Source organism: Lissotriton vulgaris, chromosome 9, assembly GCF_964263255.1.
Source record: "Lissotriton vulgaris chromosome 9, aLisVul1.2, whole genome shotgun sequence".
In the NCBI taxonomy this organism is placed as follows: Eukaryota; Metazoa; Chordata; class Amphibia; order Caudata; family Salamandridae; genus Lissotriton; species Lissotriton vulgaris.
In genome coordinates, this window is record NC_141697.1 from 698999555 (window position 1) to 699023114 (window position 23560).

A 23560-nucleotide genomic window follows, 5' to 3' on the forward strand; every position below is an offset into this window, starting at 1 on the left:
CCAGAATGTATCCCTTTTATAGCAGGCTTTTTGAGACGTTCAATGAAACTTAGAAAATGTTTGGACCCCTAAAGGATTTGGAATATGTACTGTATGACAATTTTTTTTTTTTTTAATTTTGTGATATTGGAATCTGTGTCCTTCCCCCACATACCCCTACTATTGAACACTCAGTAGAACTTTTGCACTGTACACTCGGGCCTGTACTTTTAATGCAATGTAACATGTAACATGTCTTGTGCTTTTAATCAGTGCTTTAAATAGGCACTTTTTTCTAGAAGAAAGAGAGTACCGGTACTCATGGGGATCTGACTTTAACTGAGGCAGCGCGATCCCTTTATCCCTCAAGTTATACTACGGCAGCACCTTTCAAGCACTGCACGGAATCAATCAATGGAGCTCGTCACCAGGACCCAGCGTGAGCTGCTTTGTAAATCAGAGCAGGGGTGTGTCTGCTGAGCCATTTGCTTATCCAAAGATCTTTCACAGTGGGCGCTAAGAGGGGGCTGTAAAATCTAATGGGTGGCGGTGGGAGGCACTATTCAGGACATAACAAAAGAACGTATGGGAAGGCTTTTGCAGTCACCATGCATCTGAATTGCTTTCTTGCACACTTCCACACACTCGCTGATTCCTATTTCATCCACCTTGGACAGACCTTAAGACCAATCAAAAATGTGGAGATTAGCACCTGGTTCCCCAGTACAGACGTTGTCAGCTCTGGCCCTAACTCCGGTTTACAAATGTTCCAGGAGAGACTTGTTTATTTTTTTTATGCGTTTTTATATAGCGCAGACTTTACCCGAAGGTGTCAGAGCGCTTCACAATAGTAACAGAACTGATACATGAGGAGAAAATTACAAGTGAACAAATTACAAAAGCGAACGTTAAGTTACATGAGGTAAAAGTGACAATTGTGAGCAATCAAAATACAAGAGGTAGCAAACGATACATTACAGGAGGAAAAAGTTATATGTGTGCAGGTTACAAAAGCATACAAAGTACAAGTAGAGGTATAGTACTGCAATAAACGGCAGACACTCCAGCACAAGAACAAACGTTACTTGACGCAATTGTGGCACTTGCGCAAGTATCTAAAGCAAACAAAATGTAAGAGTTAGCAAACAGTATGTTACAAGAGAAAAGTGACTTGTGCATGTTACAAGAGTACCAGTACTGGACAGATGGCTCAGTGGGCTGTAGGCCACCGGTTCGATTTAAGGCAGGCTGAAGCAGCATGTAATCCTTAGGCGGTTGATAAAATGCATGCAGATTTCGTGCATACAAACTTGGAACGGTCTAAAAGCTAACCCCGCCCCTTGTTCCCCTTAGCCCCGCCCTAAACTCCGCCCACTGCTCCTTTTGGTGAGTACCTGCACTTATTTTTTCCATTTAAAGCATTGCTTTTAATGGATATGTATTAGAATTTGTAAGTTGTAACTTTTATGGTTTCATAATGTGTGAACCGAATAAAGTTTATTTGACTTGACTTGACTTACCTCATGCTTCTTCTCAGCCTGCCCCGCCCCCTGCCATTGAAATGAATGGAGTTCTGTGAACTCCTCCCAGGGCCATTGTGTAAGCGCCCGAAATCCAAACTTATTTACTGCATTGAAAATTGGCACGCCCTCTGCCCTGATCTCACAGCTGTAGCTTGTACCTGCAGATCGAAGAATACCTCGCACAGCAGGCACATACGCAGCAGTAGATCTGCAAAGTTCATCACAGCTGCCCTTAAAAAAAATTAAGAGAGCAGCAAGTAGTAGTTTGATTTCAGCTGCTGTGGCGATTTTCTAAATTCTCTTTTTTGCCTCTCCTCCCAACAGAGGAGTAGGAGCAGGGCGGGGCAACGCCCATTAGTACCAGCCGCCACTGTGCATCGCACAAAGCTGAGAGCCCATAAACACATACTACCTTTAGTCAGTGCATGCTGTGTAATTACTATATCTTATCCTTTTACTAGTGTTTTAGTTATACTACCCTACAGAAAAAAAACAAGAAAAACCCCACATTTTTAGTTTTTCCCTTTCTTATACCCTATTTATATCTTCTCACCCTGTCAGACTACCCAGATATTCCTTAGTTTTCACCTCAGACGTAAAAAATGTTTGTCCACACCAGACAACTCAGGCCTTGCCTTTTCAAAGATAGCTTGGCGTAATGGAAAGCTACCGAAGTATACCAAAATGGCTCGTAGCAATGCCCCTGCCCTTACTGGCTGCTTTTGTACAAAGGGCGCCTTATGTGCCCGCTGAACCTCCAATGACCAATTCCAGTCTGAGAGTTCTAGCAGCGTTTCACTGAACAATTCAATGACATACCTACGGGCATTCTCCCGCTCCACCTCCTCCGGAATACCCAAAACGCATGTTATTTCTCCGTTGGTGGTTCTCATGTTGTTCCAGTTTCCACTGAAGATCAGCTATCTGTGCCTCTTGTGATTTAGCCTGCTCCTGAGTGCTTGCAAGATCTGATTCTGTGGTGCAGATCCTTGCCTCCAAAACCGTCATCCGCTCCCCAAAAGCACTACACGTTTTTGTCAATTTTCGCACTACCTCCTGTACTTTCCTCATCGCAGCCTGAGCCTTGCGCCCATCCTGCTGCGTCTCCTCGCGGTGGGTGGATATTGCCTGGAAAATAGCCTCTAATGTCGGTGAGCTAGACCCACACACCTTTCCCCCTTTTCTTCATTTGCTGGGGCGCTAATAAGCTGGGTCAAAGGGGTATAGACCCAAGTAAGGTCTCTCTTGTGTTTTCTTTCTTCTCCGGATTGTCCTTGATTTTCCCCCATCGGGCAGTTCTATCTCGATATCATTGTTACTTAGATCAGTGATACTGCTGTCCGTAATCCCCTCTGACCATTCTCCCCTGTATTCCTTTGAGACTGCTGACTGGTTAATGCCTTGCCTAACTTGGAGTGCTTCTGACTGTAAGGGAAAGAGCGTGGCCTCCTACACCCCGAAGCCAAGGACGTGGAAGTCAGGAAGGGTGTTGCTGCTTCATAGATATCAGGAAAAGGCTGCTTGGAGCCAGCAAAGGCTTTAATTTGTATAATCATTTGATACTTCATGGTGACAAATATTGTATTCTTTAATTGTTTTTGAGTGGAAACATGAGTGTGAGCCTGACTGGGTTGTGCAGTGATGTCTTCTAATGAAAACCGCATAATTTCACCCCATTTATTAAAAACCGTTGCATGGGGGAATTGCCCCTAAACCCCCAAGAATCAGCGAACCCCCCCCCCCCACGTTGTGCCCCCCACAGCCTCCCCACTTTCAGAATTCAACAGCTGCCACTGCATAAGAACCTACTAGGCATACCTGTATGTATGTATGTATGTATGTATGTATGTATGTATATATATATATATATATATATATATATATATATATATATATCTGTCTGTGAACACAAGAGCACAGACAAAATCATAGAGCGAAAATGAGGTATTGGAGCCGGGAATAATGACCCAAACTTCCAAGAGAAAAGGCAAGAAGGCTGGGAAACCAAATTCTGAATACACACAGTAGAGCTCCTAGGACCAGGGGGACCCTCTATGTAAGATCTGTACCAGGGACAAAAACATATCCTCCTCTTGAGTGCCTCAGACAGCATACTGCTGCACAGGAAAGGGAGATGTGAGTGGCTCCTATAGGACCTATTGGGACAAAGGACTTCTGTATACTAAGGTCAGAGATCCCAAACCTAGGGCCACTAATAGTGTAGTACCTCATCAGTGAAGAGAGTTCTTACTAGCTGGGCATCTTGGCCAGACTAAAACATGGAGTAGCGTGGTTGTCCACTTCTACTGGCCAAACATGTCCCTGAAATTGAATGGCTTTTGCAACTCCTGTCTTAACTATCAAGCCAGTGTTAAGACAGGTAGCAAACCAGGTAGTGGATCATGCCACCAGGTATCCTGTGTCTTTTGCTTACCAGGTATCATAAGGCAATTCCCTCAGGACCATCACTGCTCTTGCTAGGAACCTCTTAAGCATTGTTTTTACAAAAGTTGGTTTCCCGAAGGGGGTGGTTTCAAACAGAGGTAGTAACTTCATGTCTGCTTACCTTAAGAACCATGTGGCTTAGTGCGGGGTGCCGTAAGTCTCAAATAACTTTTCATCAAATTTGACTTGTTGTTTTAGAATTTGATATTTGAGTGCTAGAGAAACGATTATTCCCGAAACGGGTTAGCTGTTATCAATTAATCGTATTAAGAATCATGATTATCATGTATTTTGTGTGAAGAATCATGTCAAATTGGCCATTTATCTGACATTAAAAATAAATTTCAATGAAATATTCACAGTTCAAGGACTTTATATTGTTTCTCAGATAATCAGTTATTTCATTTTGAATGCCTACATTTTCAATAATTATCCTGCACTAATCTCTTGAATATAGGTAAGCTGTAATACCTGATTTCAGCAAATGTTTCCAGTTTTGTCATTTATAAATGACATTACATAATTTGCAGTTTTATTCTGTTCATTTTTAATATATTTTCAGGGCCGGCGGTCTCGTCGCCAAAGAAGAGAATTTAGAGAGAAACGTTTGAAAGGAAGAAAAATAAGTCCTCCAAGGTCAGTGATTCTTGTTAGTGCATTTTAGTGCTAAAAAGAGCATGCAGGTCTAAATCTAGATGTGTTAAGGATTTCAATAACCATGCCTTTTTGAAATTTGTTGTGGGTTTGCAGAGAGGTTTGCTTTGTTTATTCCTAACACACCTTAAGGTCAGTTCTTCATGAGACACTATTAGTTTGAGGCATGTGTGCTGTAGATACACATGCTGTGCTCCTGCCATCTAGGGCTGGGTCTGGACGTTTGCAAGTTGTTTTTCTTCGAAGAAGTCTATCCCAGTCACAAAGGTAAGGTGACGCCTCCTTTTCGTGATAGTGGACATGGGCATTGACTCCATTGTTAATTGTTTTCTTTCTGCCATCGGGTTAGAACGTGTGTTGCTGCCATCTTTTTCAAAACAGTCATTCGCTTTCCACTGTACCCTCGACGGTCTTGTTATTGTACGTGTTTCCCTATTCTCGATTATCGATTTATTCACAAAACTCTGTATCTTTGGTCGAAAACATCGTGGGCGGCCTTCAGGCCTAACTGCGTCACTCCATCCTTCTGCTGATGTAATGGACTCAGTTTCAATTCTGTCCTCAGTGTTACTCCAAGTACACTTGCACTGACCTACATAAAGTCTGCAACTTGTGCCACTCACCTGAGCACAAGGAAGAAGATTGTGAGGTTTGTTGATCATTCCAATCGATAAAGGCACTTTCGGGATCGTCTGGGTAGACTAAGAGAAATGCAGTGCCAAAGCATACAACATACACCAGATATCTTTAGAGCTATCCGAAAGAGTCTTTGGATGAAGACTTTTTATTTGAGACACTAGGGTCTTCACATAGGACTAGGCAAAGTCTACCCATGTTAAAAGGAATGATGGGACATGCACATGAGATATTTAAGGAGCCTGTTTGTGCCCGCATTTTAACACCTAGGGTTGACTAAAAATACAACCCCCCACAATCTGATCCTACAGAGAAGAATCCGAACAGGAAGAATTGACCGCAGAAGAAGAAGAGGGGGAGTTTTGTGTCTTAAGAATCTGATTCCGGGCTGGGAATTGAACTGGAGTCCGAGGACGTTCAATCGGGATATGGTGCTGTGAGTACTAAAATCCCTTTACCCCATAAACTCTCTTACACCAAACATAAGGCTTTGGCACCACCTCTGCCTCCGGGCCTTGGTCAGCACCGAGACGTTGTTTCTGACGCCTGCCCTCGGGCCGGGTACCGAAACAAACAGTCAAGGCTTCCGGCTCGGGATCGCATAGAGACAGATTGTCTTCAGATCCGAAACCTTCCTCTCCGAAAGATATGTCTGGTTCGAAGCCGAAAGCTTTTGCTTCGAAATACAAAAAGGAGAATTCCAGTTCGGCACCGGAACCTTCTGCGCCATTATTGAAAGAAGATATTTTAAAGCCCCCGGGTCCATTCCTGGACTTTATGCAAGAAAGATTAGACCCTAAATAGAAGATATGCATTAATCCAGGTACTGGACACATTTTAGCTAAAACACCTTCTGAAAACAGTCAGTTCAGAGGACACTGGTTATAATATTCCTCTCAAGAAGGAGGAAGGGGGAGGAGTCGCGTTATCTAGCGGAAGCAGGAAGCATGAGAGGCGCGGGATTGGAACGGACGATGTGCAAGGACGGAGAGGAGGTAGCGGAGCACCTGGCAGCAGAGAACCGAAGACAGGAGAGTGTGAGAGTAGCGGAGGACCGAAGTGTGGAGAGCGTGAGAGCAGGGGAGGACCGAAGAGAGGAGAGCGTGAGAACAGCGGAGGACCGAAGAGAGGAGAGCGTGTTGGGAGCAGCAGAGACCAATGATCCAGACACTGCTTCCAAACCCGGCGGGCTGAAGGGAGAAGAAGCCACGGGTCCTGCTGCTGCGGTCCGAGAGGCGGGCTGTTTTGAAAGGGGCATTCTGGTGGGGTGTGTGGGGAGAAGGGAGGTAGTACGTTTGGGGAGGCGGGAGGTAGGGCACGTCCGGAGGTGAGCCTTGCACAGAAACCCCCCCCTTTGGTGACGGTAGCACGACCACTTAAAGCTGAGAGCAGAACAATAATCCCTGGTTGTTTTCTTTTCCCTGAGGCTCCAAGAACCGGGATATCAGACAAAACCTCTGAGGCTCCAAGAACCGAGAAAACCCCAGTGAAGAAAAGAAAAACCGGAACAATCCTGACCTGTAGTGTGGTGCGATTGGGCTTCATAATAAAAGTGAACCTTAGAACAAAGTCGCTACTCTAGTCTCGTACTCTGTACACCACTAGCTCCTGACAGAGGACATGGCTACAAGTCCTACTCACCCTACTTTGACATCCCCGCCACCATCTGCACCGTTGACACAACTGACAGGCTCAGATCCACTACGCATAACTGTTAGACCTAGCACCAGTGGCGTGGGTCTCCCTTCCATTTTTGCTGTTGCCTCATGTATTTTTGCTGGTGTTAGATCCTTTGGGCACTGTGCCACTGCTATTCAGTGCCACTGTGCAAGTGCTCCCTATTGTAAAATTGATGTATCTATTAGTGATTCTATGTTTTGCTATGTTTGTTTACTTGTCAGACCCTAGGCTAGTGCACTGAGTGTGCCAGAGCGTGTAATCTAAATGCTGCTAGTGGGCGTGCAGCACTGGTTGTGCCACCCACAGAAGCAGCCTGGAAAAATGTGTCTAAGGTATGCCATAGCAGAGCCTGCATGCAGTCTGGTACTGTCAAGCTGACTGGGCAAGTGCACCCACTTGCCAGTCCCTAAACCTTCCCTTTTCTTCATATTAGTCACCCCTATGGTACACCCAAGGGCAGGGTGCATTGTAAGTATAAGGTTTGACAAGCCCTGGTGTGTGTGTGGCATGTCCTAATAGTGACTTACAGCCATTTTCGTTTTTCACTATTGCAAGGCCACCTGTTCTCCATAGGCCAGAATGGGCTGTTAGAATTGTAACATTTTATAATCCTAACAGGCTCAGAGAACATGGTAGTAATTCGACTTTAGTATGCCTGAACTCAGAATAATAAAATACATCTTTTAGTAAAGTTTATTTTAATATTCTGTGTTTGCAAATACCACTTTTAGAAAATAGGTATTTGCTTGTCTAACCATTCAAACCTGCCTCTTCTAGTTTGTGTATTCCTATGTCTGGTTTCTGTGAGTAGCAAAACGCACAAGATGATGGACGGAATGTTGCACATTGGCAAAACATTCACCCCCAGTTACAGATCTGGGTTTAATCCATCGTTATTTTGCTCACCACGCCACCCCAGTTCAGACATAGACATATGCAAATCAGTCTTGACCCTGTGCCTCATGGGAACAGTCCAGACCGAACTGCCAAGCCATGTCTTCCCTGGACCGGAATCAAGCATCCTAGGACCGGTTTCTGGCTATCAGCCGTCTTCAGCCAGGATAGCTTGACTCCAGTGGCGTAGTGAGCACGGGACCCACGTCTGGGCATACCCTTCCCACATAGGGTGAACAGCGAAACACAAGGTGATCGACGGAATGTTGCACATTGGCAAAACATTCACCCCCAGTCACAGATCTGGGTTTAATCCATCGTTCTTTTGCTCACCACGCCACCCCAGTTCAGACATGGCCATATGCAAATCAGTCTTGACCCTTTACCAAATGGGAACAGTCCAGACCGAACTGCCAAGCCATGTCTTCCCTGGACCGGAATCAAGCATCCTAGGACCGGTTTCTGACTATCAGCCGTCTTCAGCCAGGATAGCTTGACTCCAGTGGCGTAGTGAGCACAGGACCCACGTCTGGGCATACCCTTCCCACATAGGGTGAACAGCTAGCCCTGTGAGTGACAGGGCTGGGGAATTCCAGGAGACAGGCTGAGTCAACCAGTGGTAAATAGAGAGATCTGCATCTAGATGGGAGGGAGGAGTGCACCTGAACTCTGAATAGGGCTTTGCCTGCCTTCCACAATGCTGGCTCCACCCCCTGGGGAGCGGCTGATGTCTCTGCCCTGCACACTGAAAGAAGAGAAGGAGTCCTGTAAACAAAGAGCTTGCTTCCTGCTGAAGTCTCAGGGACAATAGACTTCACCCCCCAGCTACCCAGAGTTCTTGTGGAAGTGCCTGCTGCTGTTTGGGGCCTTCTGAGGAACTGCGTGTCGCAAGGAGCTGGAAGCGCGACTCAAGGAGAAGAAGCGTGTCGCTGTGCCTGCCGTATCAGCTCCGGAGAAAGGAGGGTGTCGCCGCTGGAACTGGCTCACTGCACCGCATCAGAGAGAAGATGGCCGCAACGGAGAGGAAGCGTGTCGCCGTTGCTGTTGCTGCTGCTGCCGTCACAACTTCGAAGGAGGGTGTCCTGCACCGCACCGCATCAGGAGAAGAATCTCGCAACGAGGTCGGGGCGTGTCCCCGTTGCTGTGCCTGCCGTCGCAACTCCAAAGAAGGAGGGTGTCGCCGCTGGAACTGTCACATTGCACCACATCGACCAAGAGCACCTAGCATCCCTGAGAAGCGCGCCGCCGTCTGAGCTGCTGCCGTCGCATATTGGATGTTACTGCTGTAGTTTTCGCATCGAGCGGAAGCTTCACGCATCGTGGAGAAGAGCGTCGCCGCTGGAGCTGTTACCATTGCATCGTAAGGTGTCGCCGCTGCAGTCCACGCATCGAACCAAGAGTTTCTCGCATCCCCGAGGGGCGTGCCGCTTCTGGAAGATCTTAACGTCTTTATTTCTTAGTATCTGAACTTTGCCGCATTTCCCATCGCTGCAACATTGTTTGTCGTGGAAGCGCAACGCAACTTAAGGTACATTGACGCAGTGTCGCATCTAAGAACTGAACCGAACTAAGCTTAAATCTACCATCTTAAAGTAATCATGGTGTGTATTTTTGTCGTTTATGGTCTTGTGGTAACTCTCTATAAAGTCTACTTATTTTTTATATAAAACCTGTGTGGTGTCTATTTGTAGTGTTGTCACTGGGTCACTGTAAGTGGTCACAACTGCTTAACTTACAACGCCTCTGAAATAAGCCTTGACAGCTCGCGCCACACAACCTAGAGGGTGAGCAGGGGTTATTTTAGGAGTGTAATCCCCTTGTCCTAACTAGAGGAGAGGGTCCCTACTTGTCACAAGTACCTACCTGTGCCAACTAGAGACCCCCAAATCTAACAATAACACTTCAGGGGTCTCCTCATACACAGCCTGATTTAGGGGATGGTGCTGATGAAGACCATGGTCATTTACCAGCAGATCAATGGGATGACTATAAAAATGATCTACCCATTGATTATGATCCTGATTTATACCGTTCAACACTATCACATCCAGATGATAATGTATCTTATCAAGAGCTAATGTTCGAGGCATGTGGGCTGCTGAATTCATATCTGTGCATAGATCGCCTCCTAGTGTTGGGTCCGGATGATTGCACATTGTTGGCCTGGAAGAGTCTTCGAAGTATCACGAGATTGGTGGCTCCTCCCCAGGACTACTGTGCGCATGGGCATCCTCTCCATCCTCAGATTGTTTTTTCCGCCATTGGGTTCGGATGTTACTATCTTAGCTCAAGTTAGGAAAACTTTCTATAAAGCCAAAAGGCTTTCGATAGCTTTGGTATCGTTTCGTTCGGTATCGGTGCCTTTGCTTAGTGGACATCGAGGACTCTACAGGTTTTTTCTTTCCACGCTACAAAAATTCATACCTCAATGCTCGCTTCCAGCGAAAGTGTTCATGCAGTTGATAGGTATGATGGCCTCCTGCATTTTCATAGTCCCGCACGCGAGACTACATATGCGTCCGCTTCAGGAGTGCTTAGCACGTCAGTGGAATCAGGCTCAAGGACAGTTAAAGGACCTAGTGTTGGTGAGCGGTCGGGCATTCAACTCTCTGCATTGATGGAACCCACAAAACCTTTGCAAGGGCCGACCGTTCCAAGAGCCTGTCCCACAAATTGTACTGACGGCAGACGCGTCTCTCCAGGGATGGGGAGCTCATGTACTCCACTACACAGTGCAGGGACTATGGACAGCACAGCAAAAGAAGATGCACATCAACCTTCTGGAAGTGATGGCAATCTTCATGGCGATGAAAGCTTTCAAGGTACACTTGTGCAACAAGGTCATGTTGATCCGGACGGACAACATGACTGCCATGAACTACATACAGAAGCAGGGAGGAACACACTCTCCACAGTTGTCTCATCTGGCTCAGAGCATGTGGAAGTGGGCCATTCAAAGGAACATCTTCCTCATGGCGGAACACCTCCCGGGCAAAGACAACCAGATGGCGGATCTGCTCAGCAGACACAGCCACCAGATGCACGAGTGGGAGATACATCCATCAGTACTCCAACCGTACTTCCAGCAATGGGGTCATCCACAGATAGACCTGTTCGCCACAAGGGAGAACGCAAAATGCCAAAGCTTTGCAAGCAGGTTCCCACACCCACAGTCGCAGGGCAATGCGATATGGATGAACTGGTCAGGCAAATTTGCGTACGCTTTTCCCCCAGCACCTTTGATACCGCTGGTGGCACGCAAACTACGGCAACACTCGATGACCCTCCTCCTGGTTGCTCCAATGTGGGCACGCCAACCATGGTACACCACGTTTCTGAAACTATCCGTGGTACCGCATCAACGGCTACGCCTCACACCCAGGCTTTTGACGCAGAGCCATGGAGACATTCAGCATCCAGATCCGCAACAGCTCAACCTGGCGATCTGGCTCCTGAAGTTCTAGAATTTGGCTACCTAGAATTTGGCTACCTCAACTTGCCGCCGGAATGTATGAATATCAGCAAGGAGGCAAGATGGCCCACAACCAGAGCAAGCTATGGGACTAAATGGAAAAGGTTTGTCATATATTGTACCAACAATGACATTAACCCACTGGATGCATCTATTCAAAACATCATCTGTTATTTGTTGCATTTCTACAGATGTAATCTAGCGTACAGTTCCATTCGCATACATTTATCCGCCATAGCAGCCTATCTTCAGAACAGGCAGCACCTCTCCTTATTCAGAGTGCCTGCCATTAAAGCTTTTCTGGAGGGACTTAAGAGTGATCCCTCCCAGACACCCACCGTCACCAGTCTGGAATCTGAATGTGGTCCTCACCAGATTAATGGGACCACCTTTTGAACCCCTACACTCTTGTGAGATTCAATTTCTGACTTGGTAAGTTGCTTTCCTAGTGGCCATTACATCACTGAGGAGAGTTAGTGAACTCCAGGCACTAACCATTCAAGAGCCATTCATCCAGGTCCACGCAAATAGGGTAGTATTACGCACCAACCCTACATTTATGCCTAAAGTGATTTCGCAGTTCCACATGAACCAGACCATAGAACTGCCAGTTTTTCTTTCCCAATCCGGAAAATGTCGCAGAGAGATCCCTACACACGTTAGATGTCAAAAGGGCTCTCATGTACTATATAGACAGAACAAAGGATTTCAGAAAAACAAAACAGCTTTTCATTGCATTTTCTCCACAACACAAAGGCAATCCCATTTCCAAAGCAGGGATAGCCCGGTGGATCGTTAAATGTATACAGATTTGCTATGCTAAGGCTAAACGCACACTAACCGTTCCACCACGAGCACACTCCACATGTAAGTTAGAAGCGTCCATGGCTTTCCTGGGGAATATTCCTTTAGAAGAGATATGTAAGGCAGCCACTTGGTCCACCACACATACATTTACGAAACACTACTGCGTAGATGTGCATTCTAAACAGCAGGCAGCTGTAGGACAGGCTGTTCTCAAAACTCTTTTTCGGACTGCTGCAGCTGGCACGGGCAGTCACCGCTAACAGGAGGGACTGCTATGTAATCTATGCACAGATATGAATTGAGCAGCCCACATGCCTAGAACCGAATATGCTACTTACCAGTATGCATCTTTTCTTGGCATGTAGGGCTGCTGACATTCATATCGCCCACCCTCCTCCCCGGCGCCTGTAGCAGCTGTAGCATTCAGAATTATTGTCTAGCATGGACATCACTCACTGTATTACACTCCATCTCTGCAACAATGGCGAAAAACAATCTGAGGATGGAGAGGATGCCCATGCGCACTGTAGTCCAGGGGAGGAGCCACCTATCTCGTGATACTTCAAAGACTCTTCCAGGACAACAATGTGCAATCATCCGGACCCAACACTAGGCGGCGATCTATGCACAGATATGAATGTCAGCAGCCTTACATGCCAAGAACAGATGCATACTGGTAAGTAGCATATTCGTTCAAGGGCAGCAGCTATCATGGAGTTGCATTCCATTAAGAGTCTTTGAATGAAGACTTTTTATTTGAGACACTAGGGTCTTCACATGGGACTAGTCAGAGTCTACCCATGTTAAAATGAGTTATGAGACATGCAGATGAGATATTTAAGGACCCTGTTTGTGCCCATATTTTAACACCTAGTGTTGACGAAAAATGCGAACCCCCACCATCTGATCCTATTTTATTAAAGGACAGCTACCCTTAGACTCACTAGTAGTCTCTAATGCTCGTAAGAGAGCAAACTCACAGACCTCTGCAGATGCACCTCCCTCGGACAAAGATTCTAAATTGATCGATGCATCTTGTAAAAGAGTGACCCCTCAAGCTGCTAACCACTGGTGCATTGCCAACACACAGGACCGACTATCTAGGTATGACAGGACACACTGGGATGAGATGGAAGGCTTACATCAACACCTCCCAGAAGAGCACAAAAAGAAAGCACAAAAGTTGATTCAGGAAGGCAAACTCCTATTCCTTCATTAGATGTGCTTTAGATGCGGCTTACACTGCAGCAAGAGGAGTTCCCACCAGCATTCGCCTACGTCAACATGCATTGCTTAGAATTTCAGGTTTTAAACCGGAGTTCCAGCAGTGTGTTTTAAATACCCCTTTTGACAAGCAACATCTTTTCGCATCTCAAGTAGAGGAGGATTTTGAAAAGATGAAGACACAGATGTGGCAAAATCCATCAAATAGAGGCTTCAGTCCCCATCAAATAGAGGCTCCTTTCGCTGCTCATTTTATAGGGGAGGGTCCAAAGGTACATCCTCAGACCCTAACGCTTCCTCATATAAATCAGACACACAACCCTCTTCCTCTACAGGCTTCATAGAGGAGGGTACAGAGGAAACCACTACAGGGGAAAGAGACTGCCAACGTCAAACTCCCCTTCTCCCAATAAACAGTGACTTGCTTACAATTCCCCCGATCATTTAACACCTGTTGGGGGGAAAACTTCAACAATTTCTCCCCAATTGGCAATCCATAGCATCAGACAATTGGGTGCTAGACATTATCCAACATGTTTAATCAAAAAGAAACACTGGGAGTGCTAAAGTCTTCTTGTAGCTCTTATTTAATTTCACTTGATCTTACAAATTAACAAGTGGCGGGATTTTATCGCACCCGGGCACAGGAGACGATCACGAGATTTTGCTCATGGCTCCATTATACATAGGAGGTCCTCCATGATAAAAGTAAGGTAGACGAAGGAACAAGATTATTGGGATTGATTTGTGATTGAATGACCTTTATTGAAGATAGAAGTGGGCGATACTACCTGTTACCGACAAGGATTTCCAAGTGAACCACATTTTCTAAGGTTTGTGTAAAAAATTGTGACTCAAAAAGATAAACGCTAATGTTTGAAATTAGAGGATTCAACCTAGCATATAACATTGAGATAGTATTGGAAGAAGTCTGCTCGGGGGGTCACAGCTGGGATATCACCAGCCGGGGATATTCTGATGCAATTCAAGTTCGTTTACGAGAAGGAGAAGATAGTGAGTGTTTTCATAACCTGCAAAGCAAAGACCAGATAATTTTGGAAGAAGTTAGCCCTGATGAAGTCCTTCCTATAGGACGAAACCTGTCGGCAACTGGCTGTTACAGAAGAGAAAAGGACAAAGAGAAAATTAATCTTGAATATTGTTGTAAAGTTCATTTGTTTGGAAGCAAATTTGGGTCTTTGTATGTTAATTTGTAAGATCAAGTGAAATTAAATAAGAGCTACAAGAAGACTTTAGCACTCCCAGTGTTTCTTTTTGATTAAATTTTGGTCAGCATAGGTGTAGGACGATACCCTATTACTGGTAGAGTGCAATCCTTGATAACCATATAGGTTCAGTAATTGTCCCTCTTGAGTGCCATCTGTTTGTACCCTATATCGTCCCAATTTGTGAGAATCATTATCCAACATGGTTATTGCCTGGAGCTCACCAGTAATCCTCCCAATATTTCTCCTCACACTCACAAACTCTCGTCGGAGCACCTGCAGCTCCTCAAACAAGTCCTACAGGCTCTTTAACAAAAGGAGCTATAGAACCAGTTCCGTTACAGTACCTAGGTTTAGGAATTTACCTCTGTACTTTCTAATCCCCAGAAAGGACTACTCCTTAATCCCAATTTTAGACTTAAGGACGTTAAATCTGTTCATACAGTCAGATCACTTCCACATGGTAATGCTCCAACAAGTGCTTCCACTTCTACAGCAAGGTGATTTTATGTTCACACTGGACTTAAGACGCATACTGTCACATTCCAGTTCACCCAGCACATCGCAAATATCTCAGATTTGTGATAGCAGGAAACCACTACTGCTCCCAGAGTGTTCACAAAAAGTCTAGCATTAGTAGCAGCACATCTCAGAAGACAACAGATTCATGTCTTCCTATACCTAGACGGCTGTCTCATCAAAGCCAGCACACACCAAAAGTGTTTACAAAACACTCAGGCTACATTAGACCTACTCCACCAATTGGGTTTCACAGTCAATGTGCAGAAGTCTCAACCTCAAGCTTCACAAATGCAGACCTTTCTGGGATCCACTCTATACACTTGCACAGCTTTAGCCTCTCCCAATGCAGTCAGAATTCCAAATATTCCAACTCTGCTACTATAATCTGAAAGAAACACGTTAGTGTTATATTCCTTACCTTAGCATATCCCCAGGCGTCAGTCTGGATCCGGAAACTTATGCGTAGCAGTACCCCTGCGCGTCGGTAGGCGTCATCTGCAGGCGTCCCCTGCGGCTCCGCGTCCGTCGTCGGCGTCGTGCGCCGTGATGACGTCGCTGGAGTATATAGACGCCGCCTCCGCGCGCTGACGTCAGTTCTTCTTTTTTACGCGCTAGTAAGCGCAGATCCGAAGAGCAGTACTCCGGTCTTTGACCAACTTTGTTATCTTTCTAATCTCTTTTTGGTGCCTGGTAGGATGCCCGGTTTCAAGAATTGTGACGGTTGTGACCGCACGATGTCGGTCACGGACCATCACCGACTCTGTCTCCGGTGCCTGGGCCCTGACCACGACGTGGACGCCTGCGTCGACTGCCGGGCTCTCACTAACAAGGCTAGACGGGAGCGGTCCCGCAAGCTGCTTGAGCTCCGGGTGTCGGCCCCGCGTCGGGAGCGGTCCCGGTCCGGCCGGAGGTCCAGGGAGCGTTCGAGGGAGCGGTCGCGGAGCCGCGCCGAGCGTTCCGGAAGTCGTCACCATTCGTCGGGCTCTTCAGTTAAGAAACACAAGACGTCGGGGCGTCGTCATCGTACCCCCGACTCCCCCCGATGCTCGCGCGACGCGGCCGGGGGTTCGGGTGACCCCAACCCCGCGGCTCCGCGAGAGTCGCCGGCGCGGCCTGCCCCATACCCTCCGGTCCCTGGGCACGGTGCGACGCCTGAGGAGATTGAGGCGTTCCTCATGGCCATGAGGGCGCTCAGTTCTCCGACGGGGCCTACGGCGCCTTCGGGCCCAGTGCTACCGTCTGAGGGCCCTAGCGGGTCGGGTGTCCCTGGCTCGACGCCATCGGGTGCTCCGGCCCCGGTGCCGCTGACGGCTCCGACCCCGGCGCCGCAAGGGCCTTCGGGGTCGACGCCGGCTGGCCTACCGGCCGGTCCGGCGCCGATTCCATCGGGGTTACCCCCGACGCCGTCCCCGCGCGGCGCCGGTTCTCCTGTGCCGGCTCCGGGCGGCGCCGTCCCCATACCCTCCCCGAATCCGGACGCGGAGTCGGACAGACGTCGATCGACGCCGTGCTCGACGCCGATGGGGCCTGTGAACCCCGAGGAGCCAGTCTACATCGTTGACTCCGAATATGGAGATGATGAAGAGTACGGGGAAGGTTGGGAGGGGTCTGAGGACCCTCTGTCACGTGAGTGCCAGTATGACCCGGACTGGACAGGTGATTTGGGGGATGCCAGTGGTCTGGACGACTCTCCTAACCCTGGCTTTGTCTCTCCTCCTTCCGTGGCGTCGGAGGCGGGGGCTGCATATTCAGTGGTGCTGATGAGGGCTGCCAAGGCCTTACACCTTGAGCTCCCCGTCGCGGCCGTGAGGCCTAACATCCTCACTGAGGTCTTCAAACCACAGTCATGCCCACAGGAGCCACTGCTGCCGTTTAACGAAGCCTTGTCAGACGTTCTGTTGGGCACGTGGTCCAGGCCCACTTCAGGTTCGCCTGTTGATCGGAACGTGGCCAGACGCCACCGTCCTTGTCCGGACGACCCCAAATTCCTGTCCACCCATCCCACCCCCGAGAGTCTGGTGATCCAGGTCTCGACCTCCCAGACCGCATTCCCGTCTGCCCCGCCCGACCGGGAATCTAAGAGGTATGACCAGTATGGCAAGAAGGTCTTCTCGTCCCTGAGTTTGGGACTGCGGTCTTGCAACACCGCTTGTCTCTTGGGCCGCTACACCCACTCTGTGTGGGATACGGTCGCGGAACTGCTGCCAGAATGCCCCATGGAGGTGAGGGCAAAACTCGGCAAGGCTGTGGCTGAGGGCCGAGACGCAGCTAAATATTCTATACGGTGTGGTCTTGATACGACCGACTCGCTAGGCAGAGCGATGTCCACGACGGTGGCGATTCGTCGCCACGCCTGGCTGAGATCCGCCAACTTTTCGGCAGATGTCCAGAATGCCTTGATGGACATGCCGTTCGATGGCTGTCGCCTGTTTGGTGACAAGGCGGACCACGCGCTGGAACGCTTCATGGACTCCAGGGTCACGGCCAAGTCCTTGGGTCTCTCGACCCAGCGCCAGCAAACGGGTTCGTTTCGCTCCTTTCGTGGCCAAGGAAGGGGCGTCCCCACACGTGCTGCCAGCCACGCGCCGCAACAATCCTTTCAACGCGGTGGCGGCCGTGGAAACCGCCGTGGCGGCGGTCGGGGTCAACGGCGGGGTCAGGCCACAACTCCCCCCGCAGCATCTGCCTCCAAATCCTCCTAGTCCGTGCTTTCGGCCCCATGTGACGCCAGTGGGTGGCAGGGTTCGCCATCACCACGCTCACTGGCGCACAATTACATCGGACAGGTGGGTGCTGCAACTCGTCCGAAGGGGCTACTCCCTCCCCTTCGAGACCACTCCTCCAGCCATGCCACCGCAGAACTACCGTGTGTCGGGGGACCACTTGACACTTCTGCAGGAGGAAGTTACGGCCCTCTTGGTCAAGGGGGCCATCGAGCGCGTTCCTGGGCCAGAAGTAGGGCGTGGTTGCTATTCCCACTACTTTCTGGTACCCAAGAAGGACAAGGGGGGCCTACGTCCTATCTTGGATCTACGGAACGTCAACGGCTTCCTCCGGAAGGAGAAGTTCAAGATGTTGACGTTAGCTCAGGTCTTGGCTGCTCTAGACCCGCAAGACTGGATGGTAGCGTTGGACTTGCAGGATGCGTACTTTCACATCCCCGTCCTGCCGGCCCACCGGCGTTACCTGCGGTTCACGGTAGGCCAGGAGCACTTTCAGTTATCGTGCTCCCCTTCGGCCTTACCAGCGCACCACGGGTGTTCACAAAGGTGATGGCGGTGGTCGCAGCCCATCTGCGCAGGTTAGGGGTTTCAGTCTTCCCCTACCTAGACGACTGGTTGTTGAAGGCGGGCTCGCCCCAGACAGTCGTCCACCACCTTCAGATGACGGCAGACCTCTTGCACGACCTGGGGTTCTTCATCAATGTGCCGAAATCACACCTCTGTCCCTCTCAAAAGCTCCTTTTCATCGGAGCGGTTCTGGACTCGGCGCAGTTTCGGGTTTATCCTCAGGAACGGCGAGTCCGGGATATACAGGCTTTGATTCCCATTTTTCAGCTGCTATCCCGGGTTTCGGTCAGGTTGACGCTGCGGCTGCTGGGGCTGATGGCTTCCTGCATCCTTCTGGTGCATCACGCCCGGTGGCGGATGCGGGCTCTGCAGTGGGACCTGAGGTTTCAGTGGGCCCAGCATCAGGGCAACTTGTCCGACCACGTCTTGATCTCGGAGGGCACTGCGAGACAACTGCAGTGGTGGCTTACGGACCGCGATTGGGTCAGAGGCAGATCCCTCTCCCTTCCGCCAACCGGAGCACGTTGTCGTGACGGATGCGTCCCTCCAGGGCTGGGGTGGCCACTTGGGAGAGGCAGAGATCAGAGGCATCTGGTCTCCGGCGGAGTCCCGGCTCCATATCAACCTGTTGGAGCTACGGGCGATTCGTCTAGCACTGAAGGCATTCCTCCCCTTTGTCAACGGGAGTGTAGTGCAGGTGTTCACCGACAACACTACCGCCATGTGGTACTGCAACAAACAGGGCGGAGTGGGGTCGTGGACCCTTTGCCAGGAGGCTCTGCGCCTCTGGCAGTGGCTGGAACGTCAGGGCGTGACTTTGACAGTTCTACACCTGGCAGGTTCTCTGAACGCCAGGGCGGACGAACTCAGCCGTCGGTGCTCGATGGATCACGAATGGCGTCTGAACTCGGACGTGGCGCAAGGCCTCTTTCTGCAATGGGGAGAGCCTTGGTTAGATCTATTCTCCACAGAAGAGAACGCGCAATGTCATCAGTTCTGCGCGTTGGAGTTTCCAAGACGGCACTCGCACGGCGACGCCTTTCGGCACGAGTGGAGTTGCAGTCTGTTATACGCCTTTCCGCCTATACCACTTCTGCCCAGAGTGCTGAAGAAGATCAGGCGCGACCGGGCCCAAGTTATCCTTGTGGTTCCGGACTGGGCTCGAAGGTACTGGTATCCCGAGCTACTCAGCATGTCAGTCGGTCCCCCGATCCGCCTGCCCCTTCAGGAGGACCTTCTGTCGCAGCAGCAGGGGACGGTCCTCCACCCGAACCTGTCCAGTCTCCACCTCCATGCTTGGAGATTGAGCGGCGGCAGTTGAGGCCATTTGACTTGCCTCCTGCAGTCTGTGATGTAATTCTGGCAGCCAGGCGTCCCTCCACAAAGTCGGTATACGCCTGTCGGTGGAACAGATTTGTGGCATGGTGCACAGCAAAGACTGTGGATCCTCTTTCTGCCCCTCTTTCCGAGGTTCTTCTGTTTCTTCTCTCTCTTGCCCAGCAGGGCTCTGCTCTGGGCACTATCAAGGGCTACCTTTCGGCCCTTTCAGCCTTTCTACGGCTTCCTGATCAGGCTTCTTTGTTCAAGTCCCCCATTGTAACGATATTCTTGAAGGGCATCACACACATGTATCCACCTGTTCCGTTTGTGATGCCTCAGTGGGACTTGAACCTGGTTCTGACCTTTTTGATGTGTGCTCCCTTTGAGCCCCTTCATTCTTGTCCTCTCCGTCTCCTGACTTTAAAGACGGCTTTCCTGGTTGCCATCACCTCTGCCAGGAGAGTGAGTGAGCTCTAGGCTCTTTCTTTCCAACCTCCTTTCCTGTCCATTCATCCTGACAAGGTGGTTCTCAGGACTAGACCTTCTTTCCTGCCCAAAGTAGTTTCTGCTTTTCACATCGGGCAGTCCATCACCCTCCCCTCCTTCTTCCCGCCTCCGCATCCCTCAAAGTATGAAGAGCGGCTCCATCGTCTGGACCCAAAACGTGCGCTTTCATTTTATATGGATTGCACACGCCCGTTCCGGGTGGATGACCAACTGTTTGTTGGCTACGTGGGTGCGAAGAAGGGACGGGCGGTGTGTAAACGAACCATCTCTCGGTGGGTCGTTCTGTGCATCAAAGCGTGCTACTCTTTGGCTCGGAAGGAGCCTCCTGTTGGGCTGAGGGCCCATTCCACTCGGGCCACGGCGGCTACTACTGCCCTGGGCCGGGGAGTCCCTTTGCAGGACATTTGCCAGGCGGCTACGTGGGCCTCGCTGCACACCTTTGCGAGGCACTACTGCCTGGACAGTCAAGTCCGGAGGGATGGCTTCTTTGGCCGTTCTGTCCTCCAGGACTTTCTGGTGTAGGAATGTATTGGTTCGCAGACCCACCACCGGGGTTGGTATTGCTGGGGTATCTATTCTAAGGTAAGGAATCTAACACTAACGTGTTTCTTTCAGATGAACAAGTTACTTACCTTCGGTAACGATATATCTGTAAGAAACATTAGTTAGTGTTAGATTCCTTACCGAACCCACCCATCCTCCCCGTTCTGCGAACTGATACCTAGGGTTAAGGACATCCCTTTCAGGGCCCTAGTTTCAAATGGCACCAGTGTTGGTTCTCTCATGGCTCTGCGTTTTCTGGCGCGGAAAAGCTGTGTACAAAGAACTGACGTCAGCGCGCGGAGGCGGCGTCTATATACTCCAGCGACGTCATCACGGCGCACGACGCCGACGACGGACGCGGAGCCGCAGGGGACGCCTGCAGACGACGCCTACCGACGCGCAGGGGTACTGCTACGCAAAAGTTTCCGGATCCAGACTGACGCCTGGGGATATTCTAAGGTAAGGAATCTAACACTAACTAATGTTTCTTACAGATATATTGTTACCGAAGGTAAGTAACTTGTTCGTTATGCAGCGTGAATGTTTTCTGGATTCTCTGTGCTGTGCATTATTCCGCCATTTAGTGGTTGGGTCCGGAATTGTAGTATTTCTACATTTTTTTTTTTTGCTGTTGGTGGGCGTCGACGACGTAGTACCATTTGGTGTACTTCTGTGACGTTGACGGGCTTCCACCGGAAGCTCCCACCTTTGGTAGCTATCTTTAGATTATATTTTTCCGCTGTTGGGTCTGGATCGTTACGGAGAAGCTCCCAAGATCCCAAGATTGGAGAGAAGAATCAAAGAAAATAAAGGAGAAACACCGTGGTGAGTCATGCCTACATCATCTTCGGAGAGGTTCTGATGTGGCTTGCAAATGGGTGCAATTAGGTGGTACCTGTAACATTAGATGATATTTCCAATAATTCCTGGTCCCTAGGAAAGGAGGGAAGTTCTGAACTTACTATAGGCTTTCGAATACCTTTCAGGATGAAGTTAAAAATGTCTCTCGCCAATCCCCATCCCTATCTTTTGCAGATCTCTTTTCATGCACGACTCCCTCAAAGCCACCTCGTATGAAGAGGTCTTATTCTTGTTCTTCCTCAAAATGGTCTTTGCAGAAGCTCTCATACCCCAGTTCATTTTTATCAGTGTCTTCTTTGCGTAAAGTATCTTCCCAGAAGCTCCCACAACAGAGCATGTCCTCCTGCTCCTGAGGAAACCCTGATGACTTCGCCAGTTACACACCAGTCACTTACCATGCCTTCTTTGACAAACTCAGCGAAAAAGCAGCCTATGTTCACCTCAAAGATCTCATCGCCACCAATCATTTCATGATGAACAGTAAGCTGGCTTCAAATCATGCTAAATCATGGAGATCGCTATCCTCAAATTCATAGACCTATTTCTGCTTCCTGCTACACCTGCTTCCTAATATTGCTACAACTCTCAGCTGTCATATATACAGTGTACCATCTCACTATCATCCACACTCTCAAGTGGGATTACCTCACAGTGTTGGTCACTGGTTGTCCTCCTACTTACCCAACTGGCAGCAGTTCATTCATATGTGCAACTTCACATCATGGATCCTTATCACCTGTTCGTCCTCCCTTGACTCAATTTGTTTTCCCGCTTTCTTCATGTTCTGCATGCAGACCTTTTGGTCTCTGCTCACATCAAACTTTCTCAGTCTGGCGTTGACACCCAACTTTTCTATAGCGTCCTCTGCTCCAGTCATCCTATGCTTCAAAGGCTGTGTACAAACACCTCAACAAAACTGGATTTCTGACGCTTAACCTGAAATTCAGCAATCACCAAATTGAATTTAATTTGCCAAGAGCAATCAACACCTAGTCCAAACCTGGTTCAAAAACATGAACCTGGATACCCCAATTCTCACACAAAGCCAGGCCACTTGGATTTACCCAGAACTCCAGCCTCACCCTCCAGAAACACATTAACTGACAACAAAGTTGTCCTGGCACAAGTTTTCTCTCCTAAAGAAGATGAAACTGTTCCTACCAGAAGATGACATTAAAACTGCTTTTTAAACCTTCATACTCTTTCATCTGGATGGTGGCAGCACCCTGCCCCCCTTGCCTTCCTGACTCCACAATGGCCCTTTTCATGTTTAAATTATGTTATTGTTGCTGTAAAGGTATGTCAATTTTTGCATTGTGAATCTATTCTGGATTCACTATGCTGTGCATTTTTCCGCCGTCTAGTGGTAGGGTCCGGAATTGTTGTATTTCATTTTTTTTTTCTGTGTTGGTGGGCATGGAGAAAATAGTACCATTTGGTCCCCTTCTGCGACGTCGACAGACTTCCTCCGGAATCCCCACCTTTGGTAGCCATTCAGATTATTTTTCTGTCGTTTGGTCTGGATCGATCCGGAGAAGCTCCTGAGATTGGAGAGAAGAATCGTGGGGAAGACCGAGAAGAATCGTTGGGAAAAACCGGTAGAGCGGAGTCTTCCATTTTATCTTTGAATCTACGACGACCGCAGCTCGATGAAGAGAAGAAATCCAGAACTTACTCGACGACCGGATAATGCACATGCATGGGGATCCCTGGGCATGGTAATGGACAAAAACCCAATCTGAAAGAAACAGGTTAGTATTAGATTCCTTACCTTAGAATATCCCCAAGCGTCAGTCTGGATCCGGAAACTTTTGCGTAGCAGTACACTTTGCGCGTCGGTAGGCGTCGTCTGCGGCTCTGCGTCTGTCGTTGACACCGGGATGACGTCGCCGGAGTACTTAGACGCCGCCCTCGCGCGCTGACGTCAGTTCTTCTTTTTCCAACGCCAACAGCGCTGATCCGGAAAAAGTGGTACCC

At 49.0% G+C, this 23560-nt stretch overlaps 1 protein-coding gene across 10 annotated transcripts in view; it reads left to right on the top strand.

Moving 5' to 3' along the window:
- CLASRP (CLK4 associating serine/arginine rich protein) overlaps nucleotides 1-23560 on the top strand; it is an 893416-nt gene that overhangs the window by 418251 nt on the left and 451605 nt on the right. For all 10 annotated transcript variants that reach the window (XM_086938423.1, XM_086938429.1, XM_086938425.1 and 7 more), the window contains one exon: nucleotides 4510-4583. In XM_086938423.1, the coding sequence (XP_086794549.1) occupies nucleotides 4510-4583 (74 nt within the window). The remainder of the gene's footprint in view (nucleotides 1-4509; nucleotides 4584-23560) is intronic.